This window comes from Paramisgurnus dabryanus, chromosome 11 (genome assembly GCF_030506205.2).
Source record: "Paramisgurnus dabryanus chromosome 11, PD_genome_1.1, whole genome shotgun sequence".
Classification (NCBI taxonomy): domain Eukaryota; kingdom Metazoa; phylum Chordata; class Actinopteri; order Cypriniformes; family Cobitidae; genus Paramisgurnus; species Paramisgurnus dabryanus.
In genome coordinates, this window is record NC_133347.1 from 3,556,850 (window position 1) to 3,578,431 (window position 21,582).

General features: G+C 37.8%; 1 protein-coding gene across 2 annotated transcripts in view; it reads left to right on the plus strand.

Annotated features, from left to right (window-relative positions):
* The window catches only part of cdk16 (cyclin dependent kinase 16), a 42,090-nt gene that overhangs the window by 2,322 nt on the left and 18,186 nt on the right, over positions 1-21,582 (plus strand). Inside the window, exons 2-5 of one of the 2 annotated variants that reach the window (XM_065270221.2) lie at positions 11,130-11,310; positions 16,212-16,370; positions 18,971-19,104; positions 19,393-19,518. In XM_065270221.2, coding sequence (XP_065126293.1) covers positions 11,190-11,310; positions 16,212-16,370; positions 18,971-19,104; positions 19,393-19,518 — 540 coding nt within the window. In that variant the 5' untranslated portion in view covers positions 11,130-11,189. The remainder of the gene's footprint in view (positions 1-11,129; positions 11,311-16,211; positions 16,371-18,970; positions 19,105-19,392; positions 19,519-21,582) is intronic. The other variant, XM_065270222.2, reaches the window with a different exon arrangement.

Here is a 21,582-nt window from a genome sequence, read left to right on the forward strand (position 1 = left end):
CAAGTAAAATGAAAGTGTAACCTGTCAAAACTTGAAAATGCATGCAAATAATAAACTTTCGGCGAGAAGATGCAGTGTCCGCAATAGATATGTTGTATATGCTTTTTAATGGGGATGTAAAGATGTGCCACGCTGCATGTTTAAAGAGGAGCATGCCCTCATAGTAAATACACATCTCTATAAAGGCAGGGGGAGAAATCCAAATTTGCAGGTCACACAAGAGTTGTAAAAGTGCTCGCACTGCGTAAAAACGGTCTCAAATTGCGGTTGCATTCAGGAGCCCTGTGATGACAAAACTAAATAGAAAGAAAGGCAAATTTAGCGATACAGATCGAGTCATTTAATGCGATGATTGACCGATACCGATAGGGCTGTGCAAAAAACCGACTGCGATTATCATGCGCGTGTCATCAGTAAAGCCGGTTCCGTGATTAGAAATAAATCGCCATCAGCTGCTTTCAGATGGAGCGGCATTTATTACACAGATCCGTAGTTCACAGAGAAGCTAGGCAAAATAACTCTTTTGTCCACTTTCGACCGCTTCTGTCCTGAATACTGTGAGGGGACGGTCCGTGAGACGGTGGGCGAGTCTCTCTGCTGTCATTCAAACGTGAGCGGGAGTAATTATGAGTTTATATGGACGCAAACTAATATTATGTCGGAGTCCGCTGCTTGTTTAGCAAGTATACATGCTGCACAGTGTTTTGTACGTTTATATGTTGGAGCTAGCTTTCTCTGAATTTTCAGCGCAATTGATGAAATAGGATCGCGCAACTTTCACGCTTTCAAAACGAAACTACGGAGAACACCCGCAGTAGTTTTATCAATGAAAGGCTAAAATAGCGCTGTTCACGCCAAAAGTCAAGAAAGACGTAAAACTTGTGTTTAGTACCTCAGATTAGATAAATGGGCGGAGAGAAGGCTTTCGCGTGTGGCTGTTCGAACACATTCAACCACATTTGCGTTCCGCAACTCCAAAGCGATCCGATTGAAAGTGGTTTCGACTACCTCTGGATGTGGTTGAAAGTGGACACGTTCAAAACGTTTTGAACACCGTTTACACCTGGCATTAACATCGTCCACTTGTGATCCGATCGACGAAAACGCATGTTAATGCCAAGGGTAAACAGCCTCTAAGTTATAAACTTTGTAGGGGTCGACCGATTATCGACCTGGTCTATTATCGACGTCAATTTTAAGCATATTTCCGAATATTGACATCTATCGGCAAATCTGATTTTAAATTGACAAAGTGATTTAATTTTGAAATGCACTATTTGGCTCTGATGCGGCCAATGAGAGCCGTCGGAACTGCTGGTCATAACAAGTATCAGATTGAGTTACTTAGTACACATAAATGTTTAGATACACACACATGTGCAAATGCCTGTCTTGCGACTGTATACTTAAGGAAAAGACTATTGAACTAACGATGTATGCCTAGTATAATATGGTATTACTGTTATAGTTTCATGAAAACATTGCAGTCTTTTCAACAACACACACAATGAAGCTATGACGGCAGTTCAATTATTTACACTTCAAACTGTGCTGTGCCATTGATTCACAAGATGATTAACTGAATTGTTCTACTTTTTTCAGAGTTTTTGTCAGAGCATTTGTTGTTCTTAATTTTGACATTTTCATTTTTATACTAGACATATATCAGAAAAAATATCGGTTATCTGTCTAACCGAGCTGTAATAATCGGTATCGGTATCGACATTGTCACTGAAAACCACATATCGGTCGACCTCTAAAGCTTTGTTACATGGATTTTCCTAAAACATTTGTGCTACAGTCATTAGTGAGTGCGTTTACATGCACAGTCTTACGCCGATTATGCTTAATAAACTGATAACATGTGGGGTCATGTAAACGTGTAAAACGGTTTTCTTTAATCGGGGAAAGCCCATAAACGGCGTAAGCAAAAACCGATCGGCACAGGTAGTTTTTTGCTCATTACGCCGATTTCGCGTGGCATGTAAACACTTTAACCGGCTTTCTCACGGTTTTGTCCATGTGCGCATGTCTCAAAGATAAACGTCACACGCGGAAGTAAGTGCAAAGTAATGCATAAAAGTCTCCGCTCGACTAAAGCAGTTGGCAGAGAAACTGTTAAAATAGAAGCTTATGTTACATTTACAAGTTCTGCAGACACGAGAAGAGATACAACAATATAGCTTAAGACAGATATGCCGTCGGCTTTTTGATCGACTATTATGTACTATAGGTGGTGATGTCACTGCCTGCGAGAAAACTGATAATTCTCCAAGTCCCATGTAAACGCAGTTGACTGCATAGCCGGCTTATTGATTTGCATGTAAACGCATGAAAACAGTTTTCTATAATAAGCAGATTTTTAATAGTTATCCGCTTATTCTGTGCATGTAAACGTACTCATTGACTCCTTAAATTGTGCAGCTTGATCCCATAGAATGACATTAAGGGGAGGGACCTGAACAATATCTACTAGACTAGTGACTATAAAAACATACAATTTATGGTTGGCTTGCTAGCGACCATCTAGGAATGCTGTAACATTGTAAACAGCCAAGTATCACAAGTATTATATTTTCTTCAAAAGCTTACGTGATTACTGGCCTATTTGGAAATGAAAGTAAGCCCATAATGTCTCAGTAAAAAACAGTGTCGTTAGACAGAATAATTTCCATACTTGCCATGTGTTACCAGCTTAAAAATGATGAAGTGTTGCAGTGGACAGACATCTTCAAGATTGCTTTTCAACCAATGCAGAGAAATTATAAACCAGTAAGCTCTGTCTGGGTGATGTAGCGCTGTCTAAACCCGGTGTTTCCATGAAGGTCACCCACATCATCATGTCACCTTGTGTTTGGATGCATGTCAGTCTGTAGGGAGGAGGATGCGGAGGGCCGCTGCCAGCACGGACCGATGCTATTGAACGCATGGTCTGTGTCCTCCAAGACAAATTATTTGTTCCACAAATGGCATATTATATATGACAGTTTATAGGAAACAGGCTAGCCTTACCGCTTGGCTGGGAAAGTCTTTACACCCATCCACTTGAGCAAAGGTGCTTGCTTCTGATTTAACCAAGCTGTCAATGTCAGTCGCTGAAACTCTGTGAAACGTATATTGACCAGCGGAGTGGATAAATGAGCCCCAGACTGTGCTAAATTGGCATGGGTCAATTAAAAAAACATTGTGCTCCTGAAACCAAACCTAGCCAGTTTGTTAAACAGGGGAGTTTCACAGAGCACTGCATTGTTTTTGAAGCGATGGTCCTGCAATCTGCCTTGATGCTTGACCACTGCGGGCAGTAATGAAGAGAGAGCGACTTAAGGAGTCATCAGCCCTGATTAAATGGCACTAAGACGTTCACAAGAACTGCAATTGGCGCTTAACCCACTGCATGCTGCTGCTTATGCACCTGAGGCCACAATCACTCACCCGGTCATAGAGATGACATGAAATACTTGCAGAGGTTGAACAGGTTAAGCTCATATACACATGGGTGTTTCTTGTTTGTCTTTGATTACTGATATGATTGGAGAGCGAATAGTAGATCAATTTTGCTGTTGTAACATAACGCTTTATCAGCTGTTCTTACCACAGTGTGTAACATGATCATATGCCAGTTCAGCGACATGCATTATTCAGAATTACAATTCAGGGCTTAATACTAGGGATGCACCGATCAGGATTTATGCGGCCGATACCGAGTACCAATTTCGGCCAATAGCAATACCCAATACTGATTCATCGAGCTAACATGTAAGCTCTTTGATGACTGTACCTGTTTCTTATAAAGTAAAACAGTTCTTAAGTCATGAGCAAAGAGTGATTTTTCTCTTTTAATATTATTGACAAATAAATAAGGTTACTGTACACGTGCTGAGTGACAAGGTGCGTCTATGTGCATGTATCGGGTGTACGCGGACAAGAGCAGCTGCAAGTAAAAGTAAAGTTTAAACCGTCAAAACTTTAAAACATACACTGTATGTTTTATACGCTGTTTGATGGGGAAATGAAGACACATCACGCTGCATTACAAATTACAAATCTCTGTAAAGGCAAAGAGAGAAATCTAAATTTACAGGTTGCACATGAGCGATGGGTTGTAATGCTCACACTGCGTAAAAATGGTCTCAAATTGCACCCGCATTTAGGAGCCCTATGATGACAAACGTAAACAAAAAGATCGGTTCATGAGATCGCCAAATTTAGCATGATCCGATCGAGTCAGTAAAAACAGACCGGTTTATTTGGGCTGCTGTCACTAATAAACTGTTACACATGAGTTTTATTTCTCAAGTGTTTATTTTCACTCAAGACATAACAGATACGATGTTAAAACTCCATTGTAAACACTGTTTATGCCTTTTAAATGTTTATTATATCAGTCGTAATCTGCGCTCTAGCAGTTTCTTTAATCTCTGCACACCCAAAGTCCGTACCTCCTTTGGTACCTCGTTGTTCTTTTTAGTTTTCTGCTGCATATGATTAGAATCAGCAGCAGCAGACGCTAAAGCTAAGACAGGATCGTTGTACTTCTTTTTAATTATTTGTTTGTTTTTATGTTACTTTTTATAGCTGTGTTATTTGTATTTCTTATGTTTTTTGGATTATAATGGCTTTTTATGCTGCCTCTTGGCCAGGTCGTCATTGTACCGTATTTTCCAGACTATAAGTCGCTCCGGAGTATAAGTCACATCAGTCAAAAATGTTTTTTGAAGGGGAAAAAAACATATATAAGTCGCACTTTGACTATGTCGCATTTATTTAGGGCGCACTCACATTATCCAAACCAAACCAAGCCCCAGCGCGATTGTCACCCCTCCCTACTCCCCCAGATGCACGCACTCACACTGTACTTGTATCGATCTGAGTCCGGGCGCTCTTTCGTCATTAAGATGCGATTTGTTTTGAAAAAAGCAGGAAGTAAAGCTCTCTCTTAACACTGGAACCCACCGTAATGATAAGTCTGTGTTTTTTATTCGGAGTCGTTTGGTGCGCGATTACAGACAGCCCTCTCACATGTCATCATATTGCTTAGTTCATCTGTCACGTGCGCAGCTCGGACATTCACGTAACCCCGCAGCGCGCGTCAAAAGGTTTTTACGGAGGCAGATGAAGGTGAGTGGTCGCGCAACTGACGTCTTCACCTTTTGAATCGCGCTCAGGCGCGAATGCGCTCACACCACAGCCTTCCGCGCCTGAGCCCAAGTGAACCGCGCTCCGGCCCACCTCTGCAACCCAGCCACGGCGCGAATAACCAATCCGCGCCCGGGCGCGGAACAGAGCGATCACACTAGTCAAACAAACCAGGCTTTGGGGGTCAAACGCGCCCGAGCGCGGTTTGGTTTGGATAGTGTGAGTTCGCCCTTAGAAAACGATTTCACAAAATCCAAGCTGAAGAACAGACATTTAATCTGGAAAGGCAAGTTATTTAACTAAACAATAGCACAGAACGGCAGGCTGAATAGGTGTCCGTACATGTTAAAGTAACATAAACAGTTATTTACACACTACACAATAGCATACAGACCCATACCTGGGAGGCTGAATAGGCTAAATTAAAACGACAAGCCAAATCAAGTTAAAAAAGGTCCTGAAGTCATTTCACATCACTGAATCCATTAAATTACATGAATACAAGAGCAGCATAGAGCGGACTCTCGCGGCTGTATACGGTAATGGTTTTTCTGGTTTATATGAAATAATTTTGACATATAAGTCGTTCCAGTACACGCCAAACTATGAAAAAAGTGTGACTTATAGACGGTTTCAGCAGTAACAACATAAACACGCGGCTTTCGTGCTCATCACGTAACTTCCGGTAAACTCTGCGAAGAATAAATAACAAAAAAAGGCCTTTTAAAGTGGTTTATTTATATAACAAGCAAAATAAACAACACGTAGATTACATAGGAACCCAAAACATTTGTTATATTCAACAAGGTATTTGCTTAAGAGTTCAGTTTCAGCAACTAGTCAGACCAATAAACGAAAAGAAACCGGAAGTAAAGTTCGGACCAGACGCTTATCGCATCACCGCACGTGCGCCCGATGAAACAGTCTATAGTCCGGAAAATATGGTAAATGAGGACTGGTTCTCAATTGACTTACCTGTTTAAATAAAGGTTAAATAAAAAAGTAAAGACATAATGAGGGTAGTTGAGTTAATATTGTATAAAAAAGTGCATTTAAGCACAGAAATTCTTGAACTTTGCATATGCGCTGTCTGAACCATTTGCATGTATTTGAGCGCTGTCTAAAATTTTAAGATGCGGTGAACCATTCGATTGACCAATTATTTAAATGGGCAAGGCCTAAAACACGTGCAAAAGATAAGCTTTCGTGACGATGCAGGCATGCAACACTGGTCCAATCGGGGCAAGTGACAGTTCTGTCAGCTGTCCCAAACGCGTTGTTCAATCTGGCCTCGGGCCATCAGGCACTCCTTATTGCCGAGCCCTGCAAGTTAACTCGCACTAAAATTGTTCAATGCATTGTCAACATGGTTGACCTACAATGCAGACACTGGCAAATGAAAGCAAAGTGGCCTTTATCAGTCAGAGTTCCTGTTCAGAGCCGTTATTATATCTGTCTGCTCGCCCACTCATTTTGCCCCCAACTTTATCAGGTTTTAAGATAGCTCATCTTTATCAGATATTCTTGTGGTTATGGGTAACATAAATCAATGCTTTTTAAAGGCCTCGTATTGACGTGATTTCCATTTGGCTCTGTGCTAATGTGTTTGTTCAAACTAAATAAGGTTTTGAAAAGGAAGGGATGTTTAAATTGCACACTTGCATTCATATGTGCGTTTTCATGCTGTTCAGCCCTCAGGGGGGAAAGGAATTACTCAAACTATTTCAAGAATTTCAACTATCTGTTGTATTTTTGGTGTTTTGCCTTTCAGTGGTTTGCCTCAGAGTAACTTACAAACTTTTGATCTTTTAACTAAATAGCACTTCAGGCTGTAGATGACATCATTCTGTGTTATTGAAATTGGAAAAATGAATAAAGATCATAGTAAATACTCAAACCGTAAAAGCTTTTCTTTGTTGTTATTAATCTCACAGATTAGGCCTAATTAATCTAAAAATTGTTTTATATGCAGTTAACATGTTAAGATATGTTCTTGAAATGCTGGTGTTATGTAAATGTTTATCTTAAATTGTATGAGTTAAAGGGACAATAAGTAGGATTTACCCCAATCTAGTAGTGAAATTGTATTTTGCATTCAAACGAACAGTGCTCTCTAGCGCCTCGCTTTTCCAAATGTGTGTACGGTAACCGTTATGTACTCACTGATCTCCTTGTCCGTTTCAGCTGGTTCACGTGTTCTGAATGAAAACGCGTTGTGGAAACGCTTTGGTAGGCAGGTGCTTTTTGTTCCTCTCTGCTATTATAGTTTATTAGTATGGCGGAAAGACATGGAAGTAGGGATGCTTAACGATTAATCGCGATTAATCGTTAGCAGAATAAAAGTTTTTGTTTACATCATATATGTGTGTGAACTGTGTATAATAACTTTGTATAAATAAATGTACACACATGCATGTATATGTTTTAGAAATGTATGCATGTGTATATACATTTGTATATTTATGTATAATTTATATTATATATAATACTTAATATATAAATTTTTTTTCTTAAAATTATACATGAATGTGTTCATATTTATATTATATATACATATTTATTATACACAGTTTACACACATATGTGATGTAAACAAAACTTTTATTCTGCTAACGATTAATCGCGATTAATTGTTTAGCATTCCTACATGGAAGCCTCCTTGGACTTACCCATTCAATGTAAAGTAAAGAGAAGAAATTCTAAGCTTACAAAGAAAACTCAGATCACTGGCAGATGTCAGTTGACACCAACGAGGCCATATTCATGAATAAAGACATTGATTTTGATTAATAAAACACTTAAAACCCTACTTACTTTCCCTTTAACAGGCAGTGGCAGGTATTCGTTTCACCTTCGTTTAACTTATTTAACCTGAACACGTTTACTTCTATGAAGGACCTCTAGTCTGTCACTTATATAATGTTAAATCTCTTTTACTGTGGCCCATGATTTCTTGCTGCCCAGGAAACTTGTTCTTGTGCTTAAGCAGAATCCCAGCCCAAGGCATCTTGATTATTAGGTCACCGTAGATCCAAGGACCCAAAGCCTGGATTTGTGCTTGAGATTGGTGCTCATCTTTGTGCCAAACCTCCTGGCTTTTTGGTTGTTTCTGTAGAAAAGTCCCTGTATTTTCCGTTAGCATAGTTTTTGTGTAAGCAAGTCTGTGTTTCCTCTGTGTTTTGAATTGAATACTGCCAGTCCCGTGTACTACTCACGCATACAGTCTTTACTGGTAATTTACTGGTGAGCGCTATGTGTGAACAAAGTATATAGATTACCGTACTTTCCAGACTATAAGCCGCACCGGAGTATAAGCCGCATCATTCAAAAATGCGTCATTAAGACGAAATAACACACATAAGTCATAGTGGACTATACATTGCGTTTATTAAAAAAATTATTTCACAAAATCCAAGCCGAAGAACAGACATTTAATCTGGAAAGGCGAGTTATTGAACTAAACAATAGCAGACAGAACAGCAGGCTGAATAGATGTCTGTACGTTAAAGTAACATTATCAGTTATTTTAACGATAAACCATAGCATACAGAACTTACCTGGAAGGTTAAATAGTCTAAATTAACCGAACAAGCCAACTAGTGTGAAGTTCGCATACTCATCATTCCAAGTCACTGAATCCATTGAATTACATAAATACAGGAGCTGTAGACGGTAATGTTGTCTCTTGCCTTAAAACTGTAAAAATTTATTTATACTGACTTACAAGGCGCACCTGACTATAAGACGCAGCACCAGCCAAGTTATGAAAAAAAACGCAGCTTATAGACCGAAAAATACGGTACCGGCTTTTAGAACGGACAACGTCAGACCGTACTGACAGCTTCGGGCCAATCAAAATGTTTTGATACAGATGATGCGTTTACCCCGCACTGTTTACGGACGTTTCCACACACACGCTGCTTAAAAGTCCAGCACACCTAAAGTTAACAGCCACATTTCTTCACCAAAATTGTTTAAAACGGCTTACCATCTATTTGCCGAATTGCCGACGTCCTTTTGCACACCCTTTGTGAAGCCTAATGTGCAAACAGTACTGTTGTTTAAGACGTTCCGTTTGATGTCGCCTAATGCAATGTTATTTGGTCACGAGCAACTTTTTGATCGTCAGCGTTTGCCACAGATTTTAAAACAACAAAATCTGGACCGTGGATATAAAGTCATCATAACCCGCCGCTGTTAAAGCAACACTAAAGAGTTTTTGCTCTTTGCTCCCCCTACAGGTTAGAAGAGTAATTGTTCATTAGCAATGTCGTAAATACTGCAGCATAGCTGGCTCTGATTGGATTGTAGGTCTGCCGTAAAGCAAGTTTTTGTAGTTTTCACTCGAACTACAGGACCACTACCCAACGGTTGGAAACTTCTTTAGTGCGGTTTTGGCCGATAGAGGGCTGCAAAGCGAATGTGAAAGTGCCGTTCACCCTGTTTCGAGTGGATGAACCACTGAAACTTTTGGAAACGTTATTTTAAGGTAACTTCCACATTCTCACAGAGTTTATTTTGATACTGTTGTGTGAATGATATCTTACTGGTAAAAAGACATTCTGGTAAATTCAGGGTAATTTAACGAAATTACAACATACTATTAAAATAGTAATGAAATTTAACCGTTAACTGATAAGATTGTAATATTAAATTGTCATTGCATAAAAATACAGTTGACGGATATCTGTGACCAGGTAAAAACAATAAACATTTTATTTAATTTGAACGTGCAAACAGCTGCAACAGATCAACAACAGAACCAGGATTCATACATTGCAACATCACATTATCAAAGATCATGGAATCAGTCCGGAGGATTAACATCCAAAGAGGGCGGCTTGTCTCGTTTTGGACATTTTGTGTGGACATTTCTAAATCAGGACACATTTCAAAAAGTTTTGCTTTTGTGTCTTGAGATGTTTATGGTTAGGGTCTAGGAGAGAGGCGATCAACAAAGGTCTGATCATTAATATGTGCGAGTCGGACACGGGGACATCTTGCGCACACATGCGCGTCTCAATACAGCTTCCGATCCGTTCCCAAGCCGGATCACATGTGCAGTACAAATGATTTCTCATAAAAATTATTACTTTACCAGACGATCAGGGAAGCAATAATTCGGGTCATTTACAGGCCATTCACAAATTAAGTATAGAAAAGTGCGAAACGACTGATAATAATAATTTGTCATAAATTCTTACCTTCGATTAACTGGTCAATATGAACATCTTTATTTGTAACTTGTCTTACTACTGCCCTTATTTTTTTTGCACAGGAAAGCATTACCTGATTGACCTACTATATGCACCTAAATGTGCCGTATTTGTACAGAAAACATACTGATTACTGCAAAAATGCTTTGGTGTGTATAATGTTGTGTATATATAGTATTTCTAAATCTCCCTCTCTCTCGTCTCTCGTTTCTTATGTCACTGACCAAAGAGGAGTATTAATGTTAAAATCTGCTCCATCATGATATTTAAGACGGGTTTAGTGTCTGTCTGCCTTCTCCGGACAGACTCTCAGACTTTTTTGAAGTGTCTTAATGGATTTCATCGTGCAATTATTAGTATATTTGCAGCTCCGCAGGAGCCTCCCAGCTGGATTGCCTGGCTTTCCGGCTTGAAGGTCCTGGAATTTGAAACGTCTGCAGTCTTTTAAGCGCTTGTTTTATAAATGAAAACATTCACACATGGAATGATGAGTGTGAAAGCAGTGTTACTAATCTTTACTAATGTGAGCGATTACAGTTGGCCGGGTTATTTGTTTATTGTAGGTGATACCTCTCGCTCATCTAGTACCATCTTTGATGTGTTTTCCTTAGAGCGCCATGTGTTCCAATCACATTCAAAGCCTATGAAATAATTCTACTCAATGCTGTAGACACGCTTCAAGTTCACATTGACATATAATTGCGCATTGACGCAATGTTGTTGTTTTAACCAAATATTATGCCGTTTTAACGACCTGTGTTTGTATTTTACGTACAGGGCGTTTAAACAGTGGCAGCCCCACCACCCCCCTCATCTCGGCCCCCCTTGCCCCCAATAATGGACCGTATGAGGAAGATCAAAAGGCAGCTGTCCCTGACGCTGCGGGGGGGTAACAGCGGGGATAAGAACATGAACGAGACCATCGGCACTCAGGACACGGGAGCACACAGCGATTCGGGTACAGTAAAAAGTTTCAGCTCGACATGAAGGCCACACTTAATTCTCTAACACAGTAACTTAAAAAGCTGAGCACAACACAGCATAAGATGCTTACAACTAATAAAGCATCTAGTATTGTACTAGTTCATCTGTTAACCTTCAACTGCAGAATCTTAATCCTTGTCATTCATATTATTATTTCTTGATATATAAAATATTTGGTAGATTTTCTCTCACTGTCAATGCAAAAAATGTGAGCGTTGGGTCTTTATGACCCAAATATAAACGTTTAAGCCCTATCAAATTTTGTTTATTATATGTAACCAAACATTGCAACATGGTTATGTTTCATCTACATTGGTGATTAAGCAGTGGATCCTTCTTTTCTTAAAATGGGATGTGCATGAAAACGTGAACGCATGTAATATTTCAAGCACTCATAACCTGTCTGTTTATGTGTGTGTGTGTGTGAGGGCGATCTTATTTGAGGGAATGAAAAGCGCTTATATTTAGCACCATCTGTACAATCTGTTCCAGTGTTTTTATATAATGATAATGAAGGTTGCCAGAATTGTTGCTAATCTCCAGATTTGAGAACATTTAGTCTGTTAACACGGCTACTAAAGTGCTGTAATTCTCTGCATGCCGAGCATAAAAAGATGTAGTTTAAAGAGTAACTAAACCCCTGGTCAGAGCTTGACTCCACCCACTGGCAATATTTGAAAAAAATGCAAGAAAAGTGAGCAGATCCCAACGAAGATAGAGGGGACGAACTAAGCTCGTATCAAGTGTGTGGTGAGATCGTAACAAGGGCGTGGTAAGCTTAAACCTGCTTACGTCACGAGTCATTTTTTGGACCCAACATCCAATGGGAAAATTCAACTGCAGTGGCCACCGTTCAACCTGAAGAGGGCAGCAATCAGATGTTTTTAGACCATATATTGTAGTATTGAAACACTATATATCCAAATGTAAAAAAAATACTAAAATCAATGAACAGCACTAATAAAGCATCATTCTTACAGATCATTAACTAAAAAAAGTTGGTTTAGGGTTTAGTTACTCTTTAAGTTGAAATGCTAATTTCCATTCTATGATTATGGATTAAAGGGACATTCCACATTTTTTGAAAATAGGTTCATTTTCCAGGTCCCCTAGAGTTAAACATTTGATTTTTACTGTTTTGGAATCCATTCAGCTGATCTCCAGGTCTGGCGCTAGCACTTTTAGCATAGCTTAGCATAATCCATTAAATCTGATTGGACCATTAGCATCGCACTCAAAATAACCAAAGAGTTTTGATATTTTTCTTATTTAAAACTTGACTCTTCTGTAGTTACATTGTGTACTAAGACCGCCGGAAAATTAAAAGTTTAAATTTTCTAAGCAGATATGGCTAGGAACTATACTCTCATTCTGGCGTAATAATCAAGGACTGCTGTAACATGGCTGCAGGAGGCGCAATGATATTACGCAGCAGCCGAAAATAGTCCCCTTAGTAACTTTCAATGGAACGGGACTATTTTCAGGCAGTGAAACAATTGACTTTTATGGGATATTTTAAGGAATCACACTCTTTATCAGAGTGATTACTGAATCAAGTTCTGAATCATGTACTGACTGAGTTAAAAGATATTGAATAAAACAAGATTGAGCACTCCTATTACAATGAATAGGAGACAATGTTCTTAAAAATGGACGGAAGTCCCGTCTTCCAGTTAAATGTGTTAATCATCAATCGATAACGACTGCCGATTCTAGGGAGGGGAGGGGCTCTGTACAGGATTGACAATATGTGTGTTTGTGTTCATGTGGTGCTGCGAAGTTTGCCGCTTGCAGTCGAGGGAGGAGTTGAAGATGGAGCCATTTGCGCTTAATGGAAAGTTTTTCTGAAGTGTGGCCAACAGCCAGTCACAGTGGCCACAACACATGCTCCGGTCTTCCATAAACGTAATTGGCTGGCTCGCCTAGGTTATTTGCATAAGGCGATCTGATTGGGTGACGCATGCGTTGTTGCTTAAAAAGTTGAGATAGGTTCAACTTCTGCCGCGAGCAACGGCCCTGACGCGGGGTCAACGGATCCACAATTCAGTTCAGTTAAAAGTGAATGGGAAGTGTTAACGCTTACGCCCCGTGTGAATGCACCGCAAGTCGGACACCTGCTGCTTGCCGTAGTGACGGATCCTTTTTTAATCTCAAATAAAGTAAATTAAATGATGAATTTATCAAAAAAACTTTAGTCAAAGTTGCAACCAGAAACCCTTTATATTGAACATTTTAGTTTCTGTTTATTCTGTATGCCGAAAATAACTGGAAACATAAGCCTAGATTATGAAAAAACGAATTGAGTTTCGTCTTTCGCTTTTCATTTTATTTTTTTTGCATGGCACAATATAACATATTAAGGTTATATTAAGGAGTTTTACCTGATAAAAACCTGTATTAATAATGTTTATTAGTGGAACTAAAGGATTAAACACCAGTTGTCACCAGTGAGGCGACCAATTACAAAAAGCTGTTTCGTCATCAGAACTACGTGTATCCGCTAGGGGGACGATGCGGCGGCTGAGCAAGCCGGCTGTTTTCAAATCGCTCTCTCGGCACTTTAATGCCATACGTCACATGCACTTCTTTAAACCAGTGCCGATTGTTCTGCACAGCGCCGCATGAAGTCGAACACCCCTATTATGTGCGCATGTCCAGTAGCTGAAACAACCTCAAAAAAAATGTTTTTTAGCAATTTGAGCTTAAGAGAAAAAGTTAAGGCATGTCAGATTATTCAGAAATATGTTGTTTAATTGTGATTTTAAATATATCTGTCATTCTGGATTCAAGTAGATAGGACTTTAGCCGTGCATGATTGAAACTACTGCCCGTAGGCATTGCAAATATGGCTGCTTACAGGTGTGAAAGAGATGTTGGTTGATTGGTTAGTATGTCAACAGAAAAAACTGAATTCTGACGGTAACACAGCCTTCCAGGGTTTAGTTAATTCATTTTTCTTAATTAATGCTTAGTTGGAGATCAAGATAACATCAATATCATGCAATCCATTTTACTTTTATAATGTGTAACATATTTTTCTGATTTGTTCGTGTTTGATTGGAAACTGGAAATTGTCAGCAATTTTTTTTTTATTATAATAGTTTTTATAAAATATATTTTTTATGTTTATATTAAAATCTTATTTTAAATTAATATAAAAATATTAATAATTGTAATATTTTATGTAAATAATGTGCACAGATGAACAGTACGCTACATAAAATTCATAAAGACTTAAAGGGGCCATGGCATGAAAATCTGACTTTTTCCATGTTTAAGTGCTATGATTGGGTCCCCAGTGCTTCTATCAACCTAGAAAATGTGAAAAAGATCAAGCCAGTAACTTAGTTTTTGTAAACCATTCTCTACAAGCACATGAAAAAATAGGTCATTAAAATTTCACTCTCCTTATGATGTCATATGGAGCTCTTATTATAATAATACCACCCCTTAATCTGCACTATCCAACCACAGCACTGCCATTAAGTGCAGAGAAAAGCTCAATTGAGTTTTAATTGCAACAAACCACCATCATTGTGATTAGTGTTTGAATTTCATCAGCTCATTTACATTTTAAAGGACACACCCAAAACGGCACATTTTTGCACACACCTACAAAGTGGCAATTTTAACATGCTATAATAAATTATTTATATGGTATTTTGAGCTAAAACTTCACATATGTGCTCTGGGAACACCAAAGATTTATTTGACATCTTAAAAAAGTCTTGTGCCATGGCCCCTTTAAAAAGTTAAAAAGGTTTTCTGAATTAACTAGAAAGGTTAGGGCTACAATTAATCCATGTGGTCTTTAAGTCATCAATCGCATACATTTGTCATTTAAATGCATACATTCACCTCTGCCTTCCTCCGTGTTGCCCGTCAGTGTGATTTGATATCCAAGCAGAACCTCCAAATGAGTTTTAAAGCAAATTTGTCCATCATTTTCAAGGGCTTGCTATGGCTGTGCGTGTGTTAAGCTAAGCTACTGTCTCCTGCGTGCTCTTACTACCTCTTACCAATCAGCATGTGTTTCCAGCATGACTCCATTTCAGGCTAACCAAACTGACAGATCCTTCTCATCTCTTTACTACAACATGTTCAACGAAACAGCTTCAGTTTGACATCTATCTTCATAACCGTCTCATCTTAATAATATTTCGAATCATTATGCATTCTGATCACCATATTAATCAAACGTTTCAACATAATGACCCCAAAAATCCATCTCTTTCTATTGTAGTATGTTTTGGCATTTCTCCAAACCCTGCACAATTTCGAAAAGCATTTGGCTTTGATATGCTGATGAATCGATGCCCTTGTGTGTCATTTAGATCGCCACCAGATTTCTGAGTACCATTAGAAACAATTAACAGCAGCCAGACAGCGAATTATCTGTGTTGTTGCTCAATAATTGTGGCCCTTGTTCCTCATTTACTAATTCTGAAGATGTTCCTCGTAAATTTATCCTTAAATGACATTTTTAATATGCATGTTCTTAAAATTTGTTTCCTTGTTGATTTATTTGTTTATAATTTGATATTTCCTCTTTTTCATCCTCTGATCTCCCCCAACCTTGTTTTTCATCCTGATTTTTCCTTTTTCTTCTTTATTAATCACAAACACTTGCTATCCACCATTCCTATTTCATCCCGACACATGTGTTTTTTCCTTTCATCCCCATAATACGATAATCTGTTTATTCATTTCTGTCCCCACATCCATGATTCCATTCACATCTTCTTTTTGTATTCCCTACCCATAATGCACCATTCCATTATGCGTCTCGCCACATCTACATTCTCCCTCCGGCTCCTTCTCTGCTCCTTCCCCCCTCCTCCGTGTGTCCTTCACCTCCCCTCTCCTCCCTCCCAGAGGCCATGCCAGTTGGCGGCAGTCTGCGGGGTTCAGTGAGAGGTTCGGGGGGTTCCTTCAGCATGCACTCCCTCCTGCAGTCGTACAGCAGCGCCCTGCGCAGACCACGCAGCCTGGGCCGCAGTCTCAGCTCCTATCTCAACCACACCACGCGCCTCGGTACATGCACACGCACACATGCACACAGAGGAGAGAGAGAGTGTGATGTGATGTGAGGTTGCGCAGTGGGATTGGAATTGTCAGGAATTCTGGTTCCGATTTTATAGATGTGAATATTTTAATTAAAATAAACAGTTAATAGTACTTTTGGGCCCTTTGATTTCCACGATGCAGAAAAAATGCGGACGGAATCACAAAATCCAAGCATAACATTTTTATTTATTGTACAATGCGGAATGTCACAAAATTTCCATAAATAGTTGTTTTTTAAATTCCACTATAACTCATTTTGAAATGTTAGTTTTTTGTTTCATTAAACAGCAAATGACAGAGAAATATGTAATGTTGGATGTAAAAAAATGTATGTCCGTTTTTGTCATGCTTTGCAAACAATGAGAAGCGTTGCCTCATTAGAGTGCAAACAGGTTTCTCAAAGCTTATGATAAAAAATTTTTTTTTAGGAATATTGTGTTTTTTTTACAAATGACTTACCTGTGAGCCTCATCATTTTTTTTTTTTTTTTTTTTAAGTTCATGTGCCCTCATAATCTAAAAAAACTTATTTCCTTATTCTGGTCATATAGTATGGCAGGTTGGCGGAGTCTGGGAAAAGATTGCACGACCCAACTACAAACGATCCAATCAGTTCTTGATGGACCAGTTCAAGTCCCACCCTACCTTTTTTCATTTCAGAAGCCCCATTACTTGTAACCATGGGAAAAATAAGAAAATCGCTACTTCCGTTTCATGGGGACTTTAAATAAAACTTTCAATAAATTGTTGTTAAATTGTATTCGTTTAATTTTTTTTAAATAAGATATGCTTTTTGATAACTGAAATTTAATTTAACCATTAAAATCGGAAAAATGAACAACACAGAATTTGAAAATAAATAAAACAGAATTTGGGAAAAAATTTAAAGGATTTCACAAGGCCCATAGTACACAGAAAAAAAATCTATTTAGTCAATTTTTTAAGGTAAGTGGTCGCAATCAATTTATTCAAGCTACATTTAAAAAAAAAATTGAATACTAAACAAAACAATAAAACTTTTGTTTAAATGTAGCTTAAATAAATTGATTGCAACCGCTTACTTAAAAAAATTGAGTATATTAAATTATTTAAAAAATGTCAGCGTAATTGCAAATTAAAATCAGTGTTTCATTCTGAAAGTGAAAAGTGAAAACACTGAGTGAAACACTGATTTCATTTTGCAATTACTAGGACCCTTTGAAATCCGTTTACATTTTTTCCCAAATTCTGAGTTTTTTTTTATAAGATATGCCTTTTGATAACTGATATATAATACGGCTGTCACAATGATTAAATAATCGTCTCACTGCGATTGTTTGACCTCATCGCAATAATTTCAGATCACCGCAATGAGTGCACATCTCTCTAAAAAACACAAGGGGGAGCTGCAGCGCCTGTATAAACGAGACCGTATCAGATGGCGCTCCTTAACTGACGGTGTAACACAAAACATTGCAAAGCCATTCAATACAGTTGTGAAGTACTAATATGACCTTAGTAGGATTGGCTACTATTTAAGGCCTGTTCTGGTATAGTCAATTTATTTTGATTTCACTTTTATTTTCAGTTATTTTTCAGACACTTTATTGTGTTTATTTCTTATGAAGTACTTTTTGAAATATATATTTATTTAAATAATTACTTTAAAATATGTGTTATGTGTGCCAGGTAAACCTTGCTAAATATTTAATTTAAATATTTTTTTATTTAATAATCAAAACAATGTATGAAAATTATTTCATTAACAAACAAAAAATTATGAGAATTAAATTTCAAAGCCATAAAACAGACAATTAGCCTACTTGTCACAACTTATGAGATAATTAACCGGCAGCCAAATTTCATAATCGTGGCAGCCCTAATATTTAATTTAACCATTTAAATCAGACAAATGAAAACGGAAATACGGAATTTGAAAAAAAAATGAAACTGAATTTGTAAAAAAATGAAAACGGATTTCATAGGGCCCTAGTAATTGCAAAATGTAATGTTTCACTCAAAAGTTGAATGTGTTGTGTATTGTCGTGACTTATGTTGCATATGTTGTTTTTCATCTGCATTGGCAGAACCACTCAAATGGAACCGGTTCTCGATTTCTTATCCTACTGCGCAGCCTGGGCTCTCATATAATTCAGCATAGATATGTATTCTATTATACACGAATATACAGACTATGTGTGTGTGTGTGTATGCGGAGAGAGAAGGGGGTGGGAGGTTTTGTGATGCTCTTATGGGGGTTGGGGCATTGAATGTATAAATGAGACGGAGATGACTTCTATTTTTTCCTTTTGTGTGGGTACGAGACGGATCTCCTTTCAGTTTAGTTTCTTACAGGAGATCAGCTGTCTTGATATCTGGATCATATAACCCTGTAAGAGATTTATTTGGGAAAAGTTGCAGCCTTACAGATTATACAGCATTATTACTCTTGAATCTAAGATTTATGGAGGTTTAAAAGTAGAAACAATATATCTTATTTATTCAGTAAATCGTATCATTGCAATATCATTGCGTAAGTGATGTCAGCATGGCGTGTCGATGGTTATATTTGTGTGTATGTAACTGCAGAGATTGTCCATGAGGATGTTAAGATGGGTTCAGACGGAGAGAGCGATCAAGCTTCGGCCACGTCCTCCGATGAGGTGCACAGCCCCGTTCGAGTTCGACTGAGAAACAACCCCGGTCGCAAAATATCCACAGAGGTACTTTCATGTTTGTTTATCTGTAAAGTGGGACACTAGATGTATATGTATTAAAACGTGCAATAAAGAGTGTCCCACACCATAACCATTGGCTTTTTTGTGACTGTCCAACATACATCAGTTGTGCATGACGAATGGTGCATTGTGGGTGCTGAAAATGCTCCACAGCATGGTACCCATCAGTTAGATGATTCGGCTGCGGGGCAAATGAGTTATTACTGCTGTGAAGCGTAACGAAACCTCTAGGCCTTAACTAATAATGCTTTTTCCCTCCTGTCTCACGCTCAGGACATTAACAAGCGTCTTTCTCTGCCTGCCGATATCCGGCTTCCTGATGGCTACCTAGAGAAATTCAGCCTCAACAGTCCGCTGTTTGACAAACCGCTCAGCCGAAGATTACGAAGAGTATCTCTGGTAATACCTCTCCCATGTGCTCAATTGGTTTTAGCTTTTGTTTTTCCATCTTTCTGTAGACTTTTTTATTTTATCTTTATCGTTTTGCCTTCTATTGAATTTGAGTTTGCCTGTATCCAGATCTGATTGTCGTCTTAGGTCAGAATTTATTTAATTCTTTTATCAAGTGTGCGATAAAAATTTTAAAAATGTACAAACTAATTCTGGTCTCTCTGTAAACATTGCAAAAATCAGATTGGCGAAAAAAATTCTGCACATTTTTACCAATGTTGCATTCATTATTTGTGTTGCATTTATTACCGGGAATTCTTTTGCTCGACCTCTCGTTCACTCTCTCTTTGAGTGTCTCTTTCTTCCCCCTGACTTGTTTTATTTGTTCAGGGTCACATATCAAAGCTTTAAAACCATGACAAGTACTTTATGAATGTACAGACAAGACACATTTTCAAAGCATGTCTCGCTCTTCAAATATCAGTCCAACTTCATAAAATGAAAGCAGAACCTTATGCAGAAATGTCTGGCTCATATATCACCCCAAAAATTAGATTTTTTTTGCATTAGGCAAAACCCTTCTTAAAACCTTTCAGTTTGCATGACAATCACATTTTCCCACCAAATCCTCATTACTTTAAAGTAAAAATATAATCCTCTGTAGTGTAATACAGTAATGGAAATAATCAGGTTTGTTATTAAGCATGACATTTTAGTACTCATACTGTCATGATTTATTAATACCTTATCATTTACATAATTTATAATTTAATTTGCATGATTTTATTTGTATTGAAAGTTTGGTGCATTCCTATGTATTAGGAGGTAGCAAAAATACCACGGTTTCACGGTTTTGCCATTTCAATATAACAATTATCCACCTCCTAATAGGCACTACTTCTGTTTGCACTACTGGCCCTTGGGGTCTATATGACCCGAAAATTGAAAGCATGATTATAAGAAAAATATACTTTTTCAATAACACAAATAATATATATATATTTTTTAACTTCTTATCTATACAATAAAGCTGTGTTTTGAGAGATTTGAAATACTTTTGTACCTGTTTACCACTAAATTCCATTAGCTTGCCTGAAAAATATCAAATCTTTATATAAATTCACATAAATTACGATCTAAATTTGATTTAAATTGTTTTAGATATTGATATAGGTGTTAAATTCATAAAAGAATTACAGTTTAGGAATTAAATCATTTCGACCAGCAGATGCCCATAGAGACCCATTCATTTCACTGGATGTGGCCAACTGCTCAAATCACTACTTTATTGATACATTTTGTGAATTTATGTTTATATAAACATTAGAAAGGACATTAAAAATAATTATTATATTTATAATTTAATTTGCATGATTTTATTTAAATTGAAAGTTTGGTGCATTCCTATGTATTAGGAGGTAGGCATGGGCCGGTATAAGATTTTGACGGTAGGATAACCTTTAGCAAAAATACCACGGTTTCACGGTTTTGCCATTTCAACACTAAAATGTGTTATTTTCAAATGCCAGGTAAAAATAAAGCCTTTAAATTATAAAATACTTTCAAAAAATATATAATATTTTTGTAATTTATATTAAATGTAAACATCAAATTAATCACATGACTTAAAGGTGCAGTGTGTAATTTTTAGAAGGATCTCTTGACAGAAATGCAAAATAATATACAAAACTAAATTATTAGGGGTGTATAAAGACCTTTCATAATGAACCGTTATGTGTTTATTACCTTAGAATGAGACGTTTTACCTACATACACGAGGGTCCCCTTACCTGGAAGTCGCCTTTTGTGCCACCATGTTTCTACAGAAGCCCTTAACGGACAAACTTTTATTACTAAGTTGTCTCCGACAATGACATGTTTGTCCGGTGATGGTTACCGTATGTGTGTTTCAAAAGCGAGGGGTGAGCAGTGGACTGAGCCGTTGGTTGCAATTGATAACATCACCACTAGATGCTGCTAAAATTTACACACTGCACCTTTAATTTGAATTTAGTATAAACACAGCTCATACCTTGGAGACGGTATCACAGAACATTTTAGTGCTTTTAAAAC